Source organism: Crocuta crocuta, unplaced genomic scaffold, assembly GCF_008692635.1.
Source record: "Crocuta crocuta isolate KB4526 unplaced genomic scaffold, BGI_CrCroc_1.0 scaffold415, whole genome shotgun sequence".
In the NCBI taxonomy this organism is placed as follows: Eukaryota; Metazoa; Chordata; class Mammalia; order Carnivora; family Hyaenidae; genus Crocuta; species Crocuta crocuta.
The window spans coordinates 488861-506974 of record NW_027531525.1 but is presented as its reverse complement, the minus strand read 5'-3'; the positions used below and the strand labels follow the sequence as shown (position 1 = coordinate 506974).

General features: G+C 40.0%; 1 protein-coding gene across 5 annotated transcripts in view; it reads right to left on the bottom strand.

Annotated features, from left to right (window-relative positions):
• RPRD2 (regulation of nuclear pre-mRNA domain containing 2) overlaps positions 1–18114 on the bottom strand; it is a 90308-nt gene that overhangs the window by 17296 nt on the left and 54898 nt on the right. For all 5 annotated transcript variants that reach the window (XM_077772498.1, XM_077772500.1, XM_077772499.1 and 2 more), the window contains 3 exons: positions 17338–17390; positions 16675–16801; positions 14481–14656 (listed from right to left, as the gene is read on the bottom strand). In XM_077772498.1, coding sequence (XP_077628624.1) covers positions 14481–14656; positions 16675–16801; positions 17338–17390 — 356 coding nt within the window. The remainder of the gene's footprint in view (positions 1–14480; positions 14657–16674; positions 16802–17337; positions 17391–18114) is intronic.

Sequence of the window (18114 nt, the reverse complement as noted above, 5' to 3'; positions counted from 1 at the left end):
GACAAGGTGGAGGGCCACTGTTATGTATGAAGAAAAAAGCAGAGTTTGTAAGAGCTTTGTTGATTTGTACAGATAGAAATTAGAGACCCAGAAGGCCAGGACTCTGGTGAAAGAGAGGAGACAGAAACGGCTTGTCAATACGCTGTTTTTTTCCCTTTACGATATCTGCTAAATTCTCAAGAGGGAATTAAGAAGCCAAGCAGAAAACTTTGAAAACAGTAGTGTAACGCAGTCTTTTGCGCTGAGGAGACAACGATTCGAGTTCACATCCTGCAGCAGAGGAGGGGCCCTAGCACTCACCCCAGCCTCTCAGAGGGAGAACTAACTCTAAGCCAGGAAGAACCAAAAGACGACAAAGTCGTGCCCAGACTGCGGTGCAGCCCTCGTCAGTTCACTTTGGGACTGGATCGATACGGTCCACTCTCTCCACATCTGCCTCGCAAGGGGGGCGGGTTGCCCGCTCTGGAGAAAGGAGAATCATTTAGACACTCTACAGATGCATTCATATACCATACTCTCAATACAAAATTAGCCGGCATCCCAAGGGACGGGACTAAAGGAACTAAAAGAAAAAAGACACTAGAAACAGACTTGTAACAGATGAAGCCAAATATTGGAATTATCTGACAAAAACCAAATAGTTATGTTTCACACAGTCAAGAAAATAGAGAAAAATCCCATCTTGAACACTTCAGTCCAAAATCCATAAGCTGGGGCTGAAGAGAAAGACTGGGTAGCCTGAAGTAAGAGAATGGAGACACAACGGCAGAGGAGTATGTTGGCGTGGCGGCAAGGCACTGCCTGGGCTGCTGCAGCCAGGCCAAGACCAGATAAAGGCCAAAGAGGTGAATGAGGAGGGCCGGATGGGCCGGGAGTCTGGCTTCACATAGGGATGGATCACATGAGCGATCATGTTGAAAATAAGGGGTATAAGCTTTTGCAGTGTTAGAAAAAGCAATTATAGGGCCGCCTGGGTGGTTCAGTTGGTTAAGCGTCCAACTTCGGCTCAGGTCATGATCTCGCAGTTTGTGAGTTCGAGCCCCGTGTGCAGCTCTGTGCTGACAGCTTACAGCCTGGAGCCTACTTCAGATTCTGTGTCTCCCCCCTCTCTCTTCTTTCTCCCACTCATGCTCTGTCTCTCTCTCAAAAATAAATAAACATTTAAAAAAGAAAAAAAGAAAACAGAAATGCAATTACAAATGGGGAAAGGGAGAAAACTAGAATGAATCCTGTGGTGTTGGATTGGGATTGTAGAGAGCAATGTGAACTCATGGTTTTCAATACGTGCAGGCAGATACAGAGATTATATACATACATCTATTTCCTGCCTCTGTAGGAAATGGTCTGGGAGCTGTGATGTCCCAACATCAATGAGTTCTACCTAGTACTCAGAACTTGGTTTCTAAACAGTTTTTCACTAAAAGGAACCCAGGCTCCTTGGTAAATGACTGATTCCAGGGCCAGGCAGAAAATGCAAAATAGGGTGGAATGCCTTGTTCTAAAAGTAAGGAAATTGCTCAAAAAATGACAGGGACATGTAAAAAACACAGAAAGCAGCCTGAAAGGAGCTCCCACTGGCTTGAACATCACAATTATTGGTAGTGATCAATTAAAACATTGAGGGGCGCCTGGGTGGCTTAGTCGGTTGAGCGTCCGACTTTCGCTTGGGTCATGATCTCACGGTTCGTGGGTTCGGGCCCCGCGTTGGGCTCTGTGCTGACTGCCAGCTCAGAGCCTGGAGCCTGTTTCAGTCTGTGACTCCCTCTCTCTCTGACCCTCCCCTGCTCACGCTGTCTCTCTCTCTCTCTCTCCTAGAAATAAATAAAACATAAAAAAAAAAATTAAAAAAAAAAAAAAACATTGAGTAAATAAGACTGTAATAGTCCCTATTGATTAAATAAATGAATAAACTGAAGGTTTAATGATGAATAAGGTATTTATTTACATAGTTTCAAAATACCTCCCCACAAAACACTAATTACTCTATTACTTTCCCAGGGTTGTGGTAATAAAGCACCACAAATCAGATGGCTTAAAACAACAGAAATTTATTGTCTCCTTTTTTAAAAAAATTTTTTATAGTTTTATTTATTTTTGAGACAGAGACAGAGCACGAGCGGGGAAGGGGCAGAGAGAGAGAGAGAGAGAGAGAGAGAGAGAGGGAGGGAGGGAGACACAGAATCTGAAATATGCTCCAGGCTCTGAGCTATCAGTACAGAACGTGAGGCGGGGCTCGAATCCATGAACCGCGAGATCATGACCTGAGCCGAAGTGAGACACTCAACTGACTGAGCCACGCAGGCACCCCGAAATTTATGGTCTCCTAATTCTGGTGGCTAGAAGTCCAAAATCAAGGTGTCAGGAGGGCTAGCCTTCCTCCAAGACTAGCCAGAATACTTCCTTACCTTTTCCCTGATGCTGGTGGTAGCCATCAACCCTTGGCACCCCTTGGCTTGCAGGTGTATCACTACAGTATCTGTTTGGGGTGTCATATGATGTTCTCTGTGTGTGTGTCTGTATGCAAATTTCCCTCTTCTTATAAGGACACAAGTTACATTGCATTAAGGCCCACCCTGATGACCTCAGCTTAATTTGATCACATCTGCAAAGACCCTAATTTCCAAGTAAGGTCACATTCATGTATACTAGGAATTAGGGCTTCAACATCTTTCTGGAGTACACAATTTAATCCATAGCAATTACCAAGTGAAAACTTTTCAATGAATAAACCTAGAAGACATCACAGTAATAAGATATCAAAAGGAATATAACAGGTAGTGCAAGACATCAAATTTGTGTGATGAGAATACAATCAATTATGTGATATTTCTACTAAAGATGCATAGTGTAAATGTGACCACAATAAAAAAAAAAAATCACATAAATCCCAACTGGGGAAAAATGAACTATTGGGACCTCATCAAAATAAAACGCTTCTGCACAGTGAAGGAAACAATCAGCAAAACTAAAAGGCAACCAACGGAATGGGAGAAGATATTTGCAAATAACATATCAGATAAAGGGTCAATCCAATATCTATAAAGAACTTATCAAACTCAACACCCAAAAACCAAATAATCCAGTGAAGAAAACGGGCAAAAGATATGAACAGACACTTCTCCAAAGAAGACATCCATTTGGCTAACAGACACATGAGAACATGTTCAACATCACTCATTGTCAGGGAAATATGTATCAAAACCACGATGAGATACCACCTCACACCAGTCACAATGGCTAACATTAACAACTCAGGTAATAACAGATGTTGGTGAAGATGCGGAGAAAGAGGACCTCTTTTATGCTGTTGGTGGGATTGCAAACTGGTGCAGCCACTCTGGAAAACAGTATAGAGGTTTCTCAAAAAGTTAAAAATAGAATTACAGTATGACTCAACAATTGCACTACTAGGTATTTGTCTAAGGGATACAGGTGTGCTGTTTCGAAGGGGCAGAGACACCCCAATGTTCAAAGCAGTGCTATCAACAATAGCCAAAGTATGAAAAGAGCCCAAATGTCCATCGATGGATGAATGGATAAAGAAGATGTGGTTTATATATACAGTGGAGTAATTACTCAGCAATCAAAAAGAAAGAAATCTTGCCATTTGCAACTATATGGATGGAACTAGAGAGTATTACGCTAACTGCAATTAGAGAAACACAAATATCATATGACTTCACTCATGTGGAATTTAAGATTCAAAACAGATCAACATATGGGAAGGGAAGCAAAAATAATAGAAAAACAGGGAGGGGGACAAAATATAAGACTCTTAAATACAGAGAACAAATTGAGGGTTGCAGGAGGGGCTGTGGGTAGGGAGATGGCCTAGATGGGTGGGGGGCATTGAGGAAGACACTTGTTGGGATGAGGACTGGGTGTTACACGTAAGGGATGAATCACTGGATTCTCCTCCTGAAATCATTATTGCACTCTATGCTAACTAACTTGGATGTAAGTTAAAAACCAATCAATCAATCCTAACCGGGGACACTACACCTTAGAACATGAAAATCAAGGAAAAGACTAAGGAATTGTTTTGGATCAAAGGAAAATAAAGAAAAATGCAATGACTGCAACCTATTATTCTGGACAGGATCTTCTGCTATAAAAACTGGCCAGTTTGGGGCGCCTGGGTGGCTTAGTTGGTTAAGCATCCGACTTTCACTTAGGTCATGATCTCGCGGTTCGTGGGTTCGAGCCCCGCGTCGGGCTCTGTGCTGACTGCCAGCTCAGAGTCTGGAGCCTGTTTCAGATTCTGTGACTCCCTCTCTCTCTGACCCTCCCCTGCTCACGCTGTCTATCCTAGAAATAAATAAAACATTTAAAAACAAAAACAAAAACTGGCCAGTTTGAATAGGGTTTAAGTATTATATAATAATGGCATGTCAATGTGTCAGTTAATTTCCTGATCAAATGGCTATGCTTTATGGTTACAAAGGAAAATATATACTATAAAGAGGGAGAATAATGTCTGGCAGGAAAACACACATGAAAATATTTGGGGGTGATGGGACATCACCAACTTATTTTCAAATGATTTATGAAAAAAATGTCTTCATAAGGTACTTAAGATGTTTAAAAGTGTGAGAATGTTTCAAAATTTTAAAAAGAATGAAAAGCTGAAAGATCAAAAAAGACAAAGAAAAAGATCAACAGAAATTTACCAGAAAACCAAATTCTTTCTAAAAAGGGGGGGGGGGGTTGAGGGGAAGAAAAAAATCAAATGGTGATTCTAGAACTGAACGAGCCAAATAAATACAATTAACTGATGGGTTTAACAATAGATAAGATTCAGCAGAAGTGAAAATTAATAAATTAGAAGACTGGTTAATAGAAAATATCTAGAAGGAAGCACTAAAGATTTTAAAGGATGGAAAATACAGAAAGGAACATAAAAAAACACTTGGAACACAGGAAGGAACAAAAAGGCACTTGGAACTCAGTGATGAGAGCTAATAAACATATTAATAGAGCTTTAGAAGGAGAGGAGAGAGAACAGAATAGAAACAATACTGGAACAGATAATAGTGGAGAATTTCCCCAAGTCTGTGGAAAACAGACTTTGTGGGGGTGTGACCCTCCAGAATCCTATGTGAAGTCCTAACCCTATATACTTCCACATGTGACGTTATTTTAAAGATAAAGTCTTGGGACATCTGGATGGCTCAGTCGGTTAAGCAGCTGACTTTGGCTCAGGTCATGATCTCATAGTTCGTGAGTTCGAGCCCCACAATCAGGCTCTGTGCTGACAGTTTGGAGGCTGGAGCCTGCTTCAGATTCTGTGTCTCCCTCTCTCTCTGCTCCTCTCCCGCTCATGCTCTGCCTCTCTCTCTCAAAAATAAAGAAACATTAAAAAATTTTTAAAAAATTACTTAGAGAGTCTTCACGGAAGTAATCAAGTTAAAACAAGGTCATTAGGATGGGCCCTACTCCTTATAGAAAGAGGAAATCTGGATACAGATACACACTAAGAAAAGACCACATGAAGAGATACTGGGAGAAATTGGCCATCCAGAAGTCAAAGTGTGAAGCAAGGAACAGAACCTTGCCTCACAGCCCTGAGAAAGACTCAACAATCCTTAACACCTTGGTATTGGACTTCTAGCCTCTAGAATTATGAGACAGAAGACAAATGAACATTTAAGCCAACCAGTCTGAGATACTTTGTTACAGCAGCCACAGTAAACTAATACATCGTTAATTCACAAAGTTCTGTAAACCCCAGACCAGATGAATATGAAGACCATGCCAAAGGCATTGCTGCATAACTACTGAAAACCAGAGAGAAAGAATATTAACAGCAGGCAGACAAGAAAGACATAATCAAAAAAGCAACATTAAGACTGGAAGCCGACTTCTCACTGAAATGACGAACACCCATCACACAACAGAATAGCATCCTCAGAGGAAACATCTGCCAGGATGCCTGGTGCCTCAGTCAGCTGAGCATCTGACTCCTGACTTTGGCTCAGGTCATGATCCCAGGGTCATGGGATCGAGCTCCCCGACAGAACCCACACTGTGTGTGGAGACTGCTTGAGACTCTCTTTCTCTCTCCCTCTGCCCNTTAAAAAAAAAAAAAAAAAAAAAATAGAAAAAGAAAGAAAATAACTGCCAACCAAGGATTCTATACGAAGCTGAAAAAAGATGTTTGCAAATTAACAAATTTAGAGTCTGCCACCATCCTGGCTGCAGTAAAGAAACTGTAAAGAATATTCTTCAGCAGAGGGAAAATTATCCCAGGTGAGAGGTCAAAGATGCAGACATTAATACAACACGATAAAAATGTTAAGTCTAATAAACTTTGTTGAAACAAACTCACCCTAACGAAGCCTAAAACCAAGCCTCCACATCATAATGATCCACGGATAATTTAACGGATTGCCAGGAAAAAAAACCCTCAATACCTTTTAAAGTAAAATAACATAATTCAGAGTCTCCACAAGTAACACCCAAAATGTCCATTAAAAAGTAAATTCTCAGACATGAAAAGAGAATATATAGATATGATTAAAATACACACACACACAAAAAAAAACATGGAAAGAAACAGAAGTATGCCAAGGGGCGCCTGGGAGAACCAGTTGGTTAAGCATCTGATTCTTGATCTCAGCTCAGGTCATGATCTTATAGTTCGTGGGTTCAAGCCACGTGTCAGGATCTGCACTGACAGTGTGGAGCCTGCTTGGAATTCTCTCTCCCTTTCTCTCTGCCCTCCCCCACTCATGCCCACTCTCTCAGAATGAATGAATGAATGAATGAGTATACTGAGAAATGACCACCCAGGTAAAGTTAAGACCCTTAGTAGGATTTATATTGTATATAAATTAATTAATATTGGACATTGGAATTAATACACACGTTCTATAACAGAGTGATTATAAGTACATTAAAGAATTTCTAGGAAGAGATGAAAGATGGATGAACAGATTGGAAATGTCAACAGAGAAAAGAATCAAGAACCAAATGAAAATTCTAAAACTGTAAAATACAGTGTCTAAAATAAAACTCCTTAAATGGGTTGTGGGTTGTTTTGTTTTATTATATTTTTTTTAGCAGAATGGGCTAAGTAGAAGAAAGAATATTTGAACCTGAAGACTGGTAAATATAAATTAGCCAAAAAGTAGTCCCGAGGGGGAAAAAAGGATTTGTAAAATAGCAGAAATCTAAGAATACATGGGATATGTAACTAAAATCCTAGGAAAAGAGAAAGAATGGAAGAGAAAAAATATTTTAAAACATAATGGTCAACAGTTTCCAAACTTAGGGAGAGGTACCAAACCACAGACCCAAAGTGCTCAGTGAAGCCCCAAACAGGTGAATTCTCATTACAAGGGAAGCCAGATGGAGTAACATTCTTAGGTTTAAAAAAAAAAAAAAAAAAAAATCAATGCCCAGAGAAAATACTTCTCAAAAATAAAAATATTTTTAGATAAACAAAATCTGAAAAATTCACCACTGGAAGTCCTGATCTACAACAAGAAATGCTAAAGGCTTTAGGCTGAAGGGCAATGATCCCAGATGGAAAAGTGGATCTGCAAAAAAGAATGAAGAACACCAAAAATGGTAAGTATGTAAATAAATACAAAAGACTTGATTTCTTTAAAAGTCTACTTCTGGGGCGCCTGGGTGACTCAGTTGGTTAAGCATCCGACTTCGGCTCAGGTCATGATATTGCAGTCCGTGGGTTCGAGCCCTGCATTGGGTTCTGTGCTGGCAGCTCAGAGCCTGGAGCCTGTTTCAGATTTTGTGTCTCCCTCTCTCTCTGCCCCTCCCCCACTCATGCTTGGTCTCTCTCTGTCTCAAAAATAAATAAACTATAAAAAATTTTAAGAAGTAAATAAAAGTCTACTTCTGAAAAAGAAAGTATAAACGTGGGGCACCAGGGTGGCTCGGTTGGTTAAGTGTCCGACTTTGGCTCAGGTCATGATCTCACGGTCAGTGAGTCTGAGCCCAGGGCGGGCTCCGTGCTGCCAGCTCAAGTCTGGAGGTTGCTTCTGATTCTGTGTCTCCGTCTCTCTCTGCCCCTCCCCTACTCACCCTCTGTCTCTCTCTCAAAAAATAAACATAAAAAAAGTATAAACTATATAAAATACACCTAAGTAAAATAGGTAACAGCATAGAGGCTTAGGGGAAGGGAATCCTACTATTTTAAGGGTCTTACCTTATATATGAAATAATAGAATATTATTTTAAGATATGATAATAAGTTAATATTAAATTAAGATAATTCAGTTTAAGGAGACGTTAGGGATGTATATTGAATCCCTAGAGCAACCACTGAGAGAAAGTCAGAGGCAGATAGGAAGGAAAGGAGAGAGGGAAGGAGGGAAAGAAAATAAAGGAAAGAGAAAGTAAAAGAACGAGATAAAATCAACCCTAAAAATTTTGAGTAGGGGTGCCTGGGTGGCTCAGTTGTTTAAGTGCCCAACTTCATTCAGCTCAGGTCATGATCTCACGGTTCGTGAGTTCCAGCCCTGCATCGGGTTCTGTGCTGACTGCTCAGAGCCTGGAGGCTGTTTCAGATTCTGTGTCTCCCTCTCTCTCTGCCCCTCACCCACACACGCACTGTCTCTCTCTCTCTCTCAAAAATAAATAAACATTAAAAAAAATTAAAAAACAATTTTTGAGTAAAAAACAAAAACAAGGTGTAACAAAGAAACAAAGGACAACACAAGTAGAAAGCAAGTACAAGATGGTAGGCTTAAATTCAAGCATATCAATAAATTCAATAAACACTCCAATTAAGACAATTGTTAGACCCTACACTGTCCATACAGAGACCAATGTGGGGCTTGAACCCACAAACCATGAGATCACAACCTGAGCCGAGGTTGGATGCTTAACTGACGGAGCCACCCAGGTGGCCCTCGGATGCTGATTTTAAAAGACACACTTATGGGGGTGCCTGGGTGACTCCGTTAGTTAAATGTCTGACTTCGGCTCAGGTCATGATCTCACAGTTCATGGGTTCGAGCCCCGTGTCAGGCTCTGTGCTGACAGCTAGCTCAGAGCCTGGAGTCTGCTTCAGATTCTGTGTCTCCCTCTCTCTCTGACCCTCCCCTGCTTACACACTCTATCTCTCTCAGAAATAAATAAAACATTTTAAAAAATTAAAAAGAAAAAAAAAAGACAGACACTTATGGGCGCCTGGGTGCCTCTCCTTATTCTAAAATGCAAACCTGACCACATCACTAGAAAAAGTAAAATTCTACAACTGCATTCCACTGCTTTGAGGGTAAAATTCCCAGACTTTAGAATGAATACAGACCTTCCAGAACCTTGTTCCTAAGTAATTCTCCAGGGTTTCTATCACTTCTTCATTCATGCCCAGCTATGAGAAACTACTCCCAGGTCCACCAATTTTGCCACACTCTCATGTTCACATGCTTTCAGATATGCTCTTCAGAGGATACGGGCTTTCACTGAACTAATCACTGTAATTTCAGAGTTTAGCTCCTTTGAGAAATTTTTCTCCATATCTTCCTTCCTCAGTCCCAAATTACCTAAAGCACCTATTCAATCTGTTCATATGGCATTTTACAGTTACAGCTGTTATAGCATTTATTACACAGAAGTGCAATTATGTGTACTCAATAAATACTTGCTGAATAAACCTCCCCCATTCATTTGTTGACGATCCTCCAAAGCAGACTAAATGATTTCCTAAGAAAGAGATCGTATGTCAGTATTCAAGAATTACTGAATTGTCTTTTGGGTCAAAATGGTGAACTGACCACTCCTAGTCACTGTGTCTCCCTCCTGGGATTCCTATAAAATGAATAGTCAAAACAAAACAAAACAAACAAACCACCAAGGGTGGGGGGGGACACATGAGTGGCTAAGTCGGTTAAGTACAGGACTCTTGATTTTGGCTCAGATCATGATCTTACAATTAAGGAGATGGAGTCCCATGTCAGGCTTTGTGCTGACAGTGCAGAGCCTGCTTGGAATTCTCTCTGCCCCTCCCTTGCTAGCATTCTTGCTTTCTCTCAAAATAAAACAAGAACAACAACAACAACAACAAAATACAAAGGTAAGGCTCCTGGGTGGCTCAGTCAGTTAAGCTTCCTACTTCAGCACAGGTCATGATCTCAACTGAGTTCAAGCTCCGCGTTGGACTCTGTGCTGACAGCTCAGAGCCTGGAGCCTGCTTCAGATCCTGTGTCTCCCTCTCTCTCTGCCCCTCCCCAGCTCAAGCTCTGTCTCCCCGTCTCTCTCTCAAAAATAAACATTAAAAAATACTTTTTTAATACAAAGGTATAAACCAATAATTAGAAGGCTAGCGGGGAAAAATATTTCTACAAATTTTTAGAAGACAGGAGGCGGATGGAAGAGTAAGAAAGAAGTGATGAGGCGGGAGAGAAAAATGAGGTTAGGAGTGTGCGGTAGGGGAACGGAGCTGATCCGACTTGTAGAATCCCTGAGCAGCTTTTATGTAGGAAATGAGGAGTACAGAAAGGTAGAGTGAGTAGTGGGGTTGAAATCAGGATGATTAATTAAAAGTGTGACTACCAAACACTCAATACCACCTCCCTCGAAATCTCCATTTTTGGCAGCCAAGGCACTATGACTTGGGCAAAATATTGTGACCTCACTAAAGAATGAAAATTTCCTGGCAAAAAAAATTCTAACCTTCTGACATTTAGGGCAACTCCTGCCAAGTAACAGCCAACTCTTCACCTTTACAGACTTTACTAGTTAAACCCATGAATAAATAATCCATATCTCTGTAGAGAAAGCTTCTCAATTTTTTCATACCTCATTTTTTAAAGTTCAATTACTTATTTTGAGAAGAGAGAGAGACCATTAACATGAGAAGAGATGGGTAGATAGGAAAACAAGGATCTTAAGCAGGCTCTGCACTGTCAGCATAAAGCCCAATGTAGGGCTCAAGCTGACAAACTTCAAGACCATGACCTGAGCCAAAACCAAGAGCTGGGCACTTAACCAACTGAGCCACCCAGGAGCCCCTTTCATACTTCATTCTTAAATATAAATGGACAGAGGGGTGCCTGGGTGGCTTAGTCGGTTGGGCGTCCGACTTTCGCTTAAGTCATGATCTCGCGGTTCGTGGGTTCGAGCCCTGCGTCGGGCTCTGTGCTGACTGCCAGCTCAGAGCCTGGAGCCTATTTCTGTATCTCCCTCTCTGACCCTACCTTGCTCACGCTGTCTCTCTCTCTCTCCTAGAAATAAAAAAATAAATAAAAATATTAAAAAAATATATATATATAAATGGACAGAGATATTATCTGATTTTTGACAAAAACTAGAATCATAAAAGAAAGACCAAGATAACTAGAGGGGAAACACCTCAAGATCTTCCAGAAAGGAGAACAAAAAGATCAAGGTTGAGAAAACATGAGAACCTAGAAGAGAACGAAATTATCTCACAAATGAAGAACACCAATCTTTAGACTGAAAGAGCCCTTCAAACAGCCCATAATGAATGAAAAACAAAACTTCATATACAGCTATATCATTGTAAACATTTCACAACACTACGGATGGAGGCCTGAAAGCTTCCAGACAGGAAAAAATAGTGCCCCACAAAAGATCTTGCAAAAACTTTATATCAGTAATACAGTGGAGTAATGCCTTTTAAGCTGTGAAGGAAAATGCTTTTCAAACAGCCAAACTAATAATGTGAAAACAGGATAAAGGCATTTTGAGATCTAAGGACTCAGAAAAAATTTCTCTCACAAGCTCCCATTTAGGGAAATTAACGGAGAATGTGCTCTACCAAAACAGGACAGAAAACCAAAAAAAGAAGACATGGGGGGTGGGGTGGGGCTGGGTGGGTTTGAGCCCTGCGTCGGGCTCTCTGGTAACATAACAGCTCAGAGCCTGGAGCCTGCTTCAGATTCTGTGTCTCCCTCTCTCTCTGCCCCTCCCCTGCTTGCACTCTGTCTCTATCTCTCAAAACTAAACATTAAAAATTTTTAAAAAAAGGGCGCCTGGATGGCTCAGTCAGTTAAGTGTCCAACCTCAGCTCAGGTCATGATCTTGTAGTCTGGGAGTTCGAGCCCTACATCGGGCTCTGTGCTGTCAGCTCAGAGCCTGGAGCCTGCTTTGGATTCTGTGTCTCCCTCTCTCTCTGCCCCTTCCCCACGCATGCTCTGTCTCTATCTCAAAAATGAATAAAGATTAAAAAATTTTTTAATTAGGAAAAAAAAAAAGAAGACATGGAATCTATAAAACAGAGTGCTCAACTAAGATTATCAGTGAAGAGTAGTCCTAAAATGAGAGCTTGCCACTTAAAACTGGAGCAGGAGGAAGAAGTTCAGGTAGGGAGGTTTCTGGGTAAAATGTGAATTGATAATACTTGATGAGACAAGAGAATTTAGAGAAAGAGAGAAAAAAAGGCTATGAGAAGGCAAACAATGCAAAAAAAATTCTAGGAAAAAATTAAAAATCTCTAATATAACCATAGCTACTGTAAGACCTCAACAGTGAACAATGTTTACACAGTTGTACTGTTAAGTTTGTCTGTATTAACTTTCAGCCTTTAGAGCAAGGAAGTAACAGTTATGATTAGAGTGAAATGTAAATATTATCAACCTTAACATTGTAAAACTCAAGTTTACTGAAGTTGGGAAACTGAAGGAAGGAATGAAAACTAATGGGAAAGGAGAGGGATGTTAATCACCACATTTTCAAAGTGGAGAGGCTAGAGTTAGTGGTCAAAGAATAGTAAATATAGTACTACCATTTACGAAGGTAATCAACAGATTTAAAAGAGTTCTATACTAAAATCAACAACTTAGGAAATAACAGATGTTGGCGAGGATGCGGAGAAAGAGGATCTCTTTTGCGCTGCTGGTGGGACTTCAAACTGGTGCAGCTGCTCTGGAAAACAGTTTGAAGGTTCCTCAAAAAATTAAAAATAGAACTACCCTACGACCCACCAATTGTACTACTAGGTATTTATCCAAGGGATACAGGTGTGCTGTTTCGAAGGGGCAGAGACACCCCAATGTTCAAAGCAGTGCTATCGACAACAGCCGAAGTATGAAAAGAGCCCAATGTCCATTGATGGAGGAATGGATAAAGAAGCTGTGGTATATATATACATATATATACATACATATATATATGTATATATATATATGTATACAATGGAGTATTACTCAGCAATCAAAAAGAATGAAATTTTGCATTTGGAACTCCGTGGATGGAACTAGAAGGTTAATTATGCTAAGCGAAATTAGTCAGAGAAAGACAAATATCGAATGACTTCACTCATATGTGGAATTTAAGATACAAAACAGATGAACATAAGGGAAGGAAAGCAAAAATAATATGAAAACAGGGAGAGGAACACAACATAAGAGACTCTTATATTCAGAGAACAGGGTTGCTGGAGTGGCTGTGGGTGGGGGGATGGGCTAGATGGGTTGGGGGCATTAAGGAAGACACTTGTTGGGATCAGCACTGGGTGTTACACATAGGGAATGAATCACTGGAATCTACTCCTGAAATCATTATTGCATCCTCTGCTAACTAACTTGGATGTAAATTAAAAAATAAAAAAATTTAAAAAATAAAAAATAAATGAGTTCTATAATTTTTTTAAAAAAATATTTTTATTTATTTCTGAGAGAGAGAGAGGCAGCGTGAGCAGGAAAGGGTCAGAGAGAGAGGGAGACACAGAATCTGAAGCAGGCTCCAGGCTCCGAGCTAGTTGTCAGCACAGAGCCCGACATGGGGCTCCGAACCCACAAACTGTGAGATCATGACCTGAGCTGAAGTCGGACGCTTAACCGACTGAGCCACCCAGGCGCCCCTATAATTTTTTTTTTTTTAAAGAATTCTATAATGTTGTTGGGAGAAGGAGGAAGTGGCATATAAGCAAAAGCCTTATCTGTCGTGCCAAAAAATTAATAGATATGTCTTAAATAGGATAAATCAAGAAAGAACAATATAGGCATATTATTCAGAAATATGAAGGCAAATGTCAAAAAAAACTGAGCTAAATGAGATAAAAGGGACAGCTTCTAGTAAGTGCGACTGGTGGCATCTACTCTACTGTACACTTTTATAACCAGATGTAGCAATTAAAACCATGTAAAAAAATAAGCATAAATAAGTTTCTTTCAGAGGCCAGTAGTAACAGAATGTTTCCCTCCAGTTTTGTGGTAAAACAAGAAAGTGTACATACTTCTGCCCAATTTTACATCCTATAACAGTAACTTGGCACACGCATTGTGAATGGCTAAAACATTAGGCTTTAGTAAAGCTCAATGGTTAGGCTACCTGTGAGCTCTAGTGTCAGAAAGAACCGGGTCTTAATTTACACGTTTCCACTTGCTGGCTCTACCACTTTGCACAAGGTCCCTAATCTTTAAAAGTAACTTCTTCATCCACGAATTGGAGGTAATAAAGTTTACCCCTAGAGTCAGAGAACCCTTAGAGTTAACAGCCGCTGGTCTCTGGTAAGCAATCGATGCATGTTAGCTTTAATTATTACTTACATTGGCCACCACCTTCACTTCTTTGTATTGTGCTTCGTAGAAAATTCCAGCATTTTCCAGTGCTTCTGTTAGCGAGGGCCCATTTTTCACCTGCTTATCTAAACCATTCACAAATTCCTCGAGTTTGGAACTTGCCTCTTCAAATTCTTTGGAGAACTTCTTTCCACCTGTCTTATCTAAAATAACAGGAAATAATTGTTTCAGCATAAAACAGAAAACATAAAAAAATTAATCTTTTGAAGAAAAACCCTCTTTACATAATTTGTGAATCTGTTCTTGCTGTGTTAGTATGTAATATTCTTAGCCTCAGTTCCACCTGAAAGGAGCTTCTCCAAATCACAAAACCCACAAAGCATATTATAAAAACAATTCATGGGAACCTGCCCAAGTGCAGCGAGGAGTGTGTGTCACAAGGCTCCTGTAATTAAGGTGAAGAAAAGAAAGTTCAGCTAAACCAAAGTCTGTTGATTGTTTTTCCTCGAAAACTGGAAGCTGAGCTGCTAATCAGGAGTAACTGAATGAGGCTCTATTCTATTCTTCACGTAGACTCACCATGGAATGAGAGCAAATGGAGGTTGAGAAAAGTCAAAATGAAGTGACCTCTGTGTGTATCACGCTAAAAATTCTTCTTTCCCATCTGAAGATCCCTGATAACTTGTTATCAGAAGAGTACAAACCATGAATTGTTTTTTCAACAACAGTGATTACAAATGGTTACTAACTCTCTGAAGTCTTTCCCAGACACTACCAGAATATGGCTTCAGATGTGGGTAGAAATTTTGGCTTTGCTTTTTACCAACTGTATAACTTGTGCAAGCTACCTCTCTATGAAGCCTCAGACTTGTGTACAAAATGGAGCTTTTTAATATGCTTCTGGGTTGTTTAATACCTTCTGGGTGAGGATTAAATTAGATAATGATCGTTAAATTTAAAGTATGGTGCAAAGGGGCACCTGGGGGGGCTCAGTCGGTTAAGCATCTGACTTTAGCTCACATCATCTCACGGTTCGTGAGTTCAAGCTCTGCGTCAGGCTCTATGTTGACACCTGAGAGCCTGAAGCCTGTTTCAGATTCTGTGTCTCCCTCTCTCTCTGCCTCTCCCCGACTTGCACTCTGTCTCTGTCTCTCAAAAATAAAGATACGTTAAAAAAAATTCTTTTTAAAGTATGGTGCAAGAACAAAACAGGCACACAAAATGATAGCTGGCAGCCATTTACTCATGATTTCAAAAATATTTATCAAATGCCTGTATGTAGCAGGCACTGCTATAGGCACTAGGATACAGCAAGGAACAAATAAGGATAATTTCTACCTTCATGAGACTTACATTCTAGTATGTTATTTAAGTTTATTTATTTTGAGAGAGAGAGAAAGCCTGAGTTGGGGAGGGGCAGAAAGACAGGGAGAGAGAGAATCCCAAGCAGGCTCCATGCTGTCAGCTCAGAACCTGATGTGGGGCTTGAACCCATGAGCCGTGAGGTGATGACCTAAGCCCAAGTCGGACACTTAATTGACTGAGTCCCCTGGGTGCCCCTTTAATTATTATTTTATGATTATATAGCTTACAACCTAAGGAAAAGAAAGCAACTAACTAGATTTTATGGAGCACTGCACTGACCTTATTAAAGAACATACCCAGGAGCACCTGGGTGGCTCAATCAGTTGAGCATCTGACTCTTGATTTTGGCTCAGGTGATGATCGCAGGGTCATGGGATCAAGTCCCGCGTCAGACTCTGTGCTGAATGTGGAACCTACTTAAGATTCTTTCCCTCCCTCCTTCTGACCCTCTCCCCAGCTCGTGCTTTCTCTCTAGAATAAACTTTAAATAGTAAAGAACATACCCAAACCACATTGTCACATATGTGAAATACATTTGTCTATATATAACCCAATACAGCAAGAAAGCACTAGAAGAGAGGAAAAGGACAAAATTGTTTTTATTATTCTTTTTAGATTTATTGAGAGATACAATTAACATACAACACGGTGTAAGTTTGAGGTATACAATGTGAAGGACAGAACTTTACTTATGAAATTTATATGCATGAAGTCACTACCTGGAAAATCAGAAGTGCCACAACTGTTGTCCAAAATCTAAGGTTCTCTTTAGGGGAGAGGTCAGTCTGATCATTGAAAAATAGCAGATCTGGGAACAAAATATGAGGTATTCTACTTAAAAAGATGTAAGCATTACCTTTTAAACACTTGAGAGTTTCCGTACTGCACACATCCACCCTCATTGTTGACAGCTGTTTTTCCTTCAATTCGATCTGATCTTCTGAGCGCTTGTACAGCAACAGCTCTTCAATGAGGGCCTGGGACTGAGGACAGAGCAGAGCCAGATCTCATGTGTCAAATCACTCATTTACTCAATCCTTTCCCATTAACATAAAACATGTCTAAAACCTAACAAAACCGAGAGAACCAATATTCATACCAAACCCACATTTTTAGTTATATACTTTAAAAGATCCTTTCCTTGATCATTCAAAGCTAATTGATGCATACAAGGTTAAGACTAAGTCAAAGGTCCATTTATATCTTCTTTAAATTTTAACTAGATAAATATAGTTAACTCTAAGCAAGTTCTAACTTAGTCGTGCTTCCCCAAAGGATGAAGCCCTTGTCGGGGGCCTTGGTACAGAACTTGCTTGGTAATAGATATTCTGGAAGAAAGTTAATTCTTCCATTAGGGCAACACATAAAACTCCAAGAAATCTGATCGCAATTGAGATTCCTTCAGAATAGTTCAAACTTGTTTAAAATATAATTGATGTACAACTGAATAAAAATAAATTTTACTGGACTATATGGGGTGAATAAAGCTTTGGCACATTAAATGAATTCTTTAACTTACTCGAAATTCTGCAACTATCTTAGACTTGAGAGCAGCCTTTGGATTCGTGGATGCTGTTGAATTAAACAAAAGGTCATTAAGAATACAGACACAAAAAGTTGAGGAAAATTTTCAAGTTTGTAATTAAGGGTGTACTTAGGAACATATGTCAAATATGCATATTTAAGTAATAACATAATTCCTAGTAAGTATTCCTATAATATTTCATATTCCTTGAATATTCATATTCCTCAAACATGAAATTTAAACACTTCCACGCATGGCCAATATCAAAATGTATTATTTATTTATTTTTAAGATGTTTATTTTGAGAGAAAGAACACAAGCAGGGGAGGGGCAGATCAGGGGCGGAGGAACAGAGGATCCAAAGCAGGCTCTGTGTTGACAGCAGCGAGCTCGATGTGGGGCTTGAACTCATGAACCGCGAAATCATGACCTGAGCTAAAGTTGGACGCTTAACTGACTCAGCCATCCAGGTGCCCCAAAAAATACACTATTTAGATATGTCTAACCTACTTACCTCCAACAAACCCTTTAAATCATAAAGCCTTAGATTCTGAGATACATGAAGTACCTTTTTTCCTAGTCTGAGTGTAAGAGGATCTCAATACTTCCAATCAGGAGTGTTCAAGAGCGGGACTTCCAATTAATCCTGAGCACTGGCTGAAGAAACTTACTTACAAACATCAACTCTATTCCTACGATTTAAGCTTTGGATTTCTTTTTCTGCTGACTCAATTCACAGCAAAATCAGGCAGGGAAAGTTCTAAGTCCATT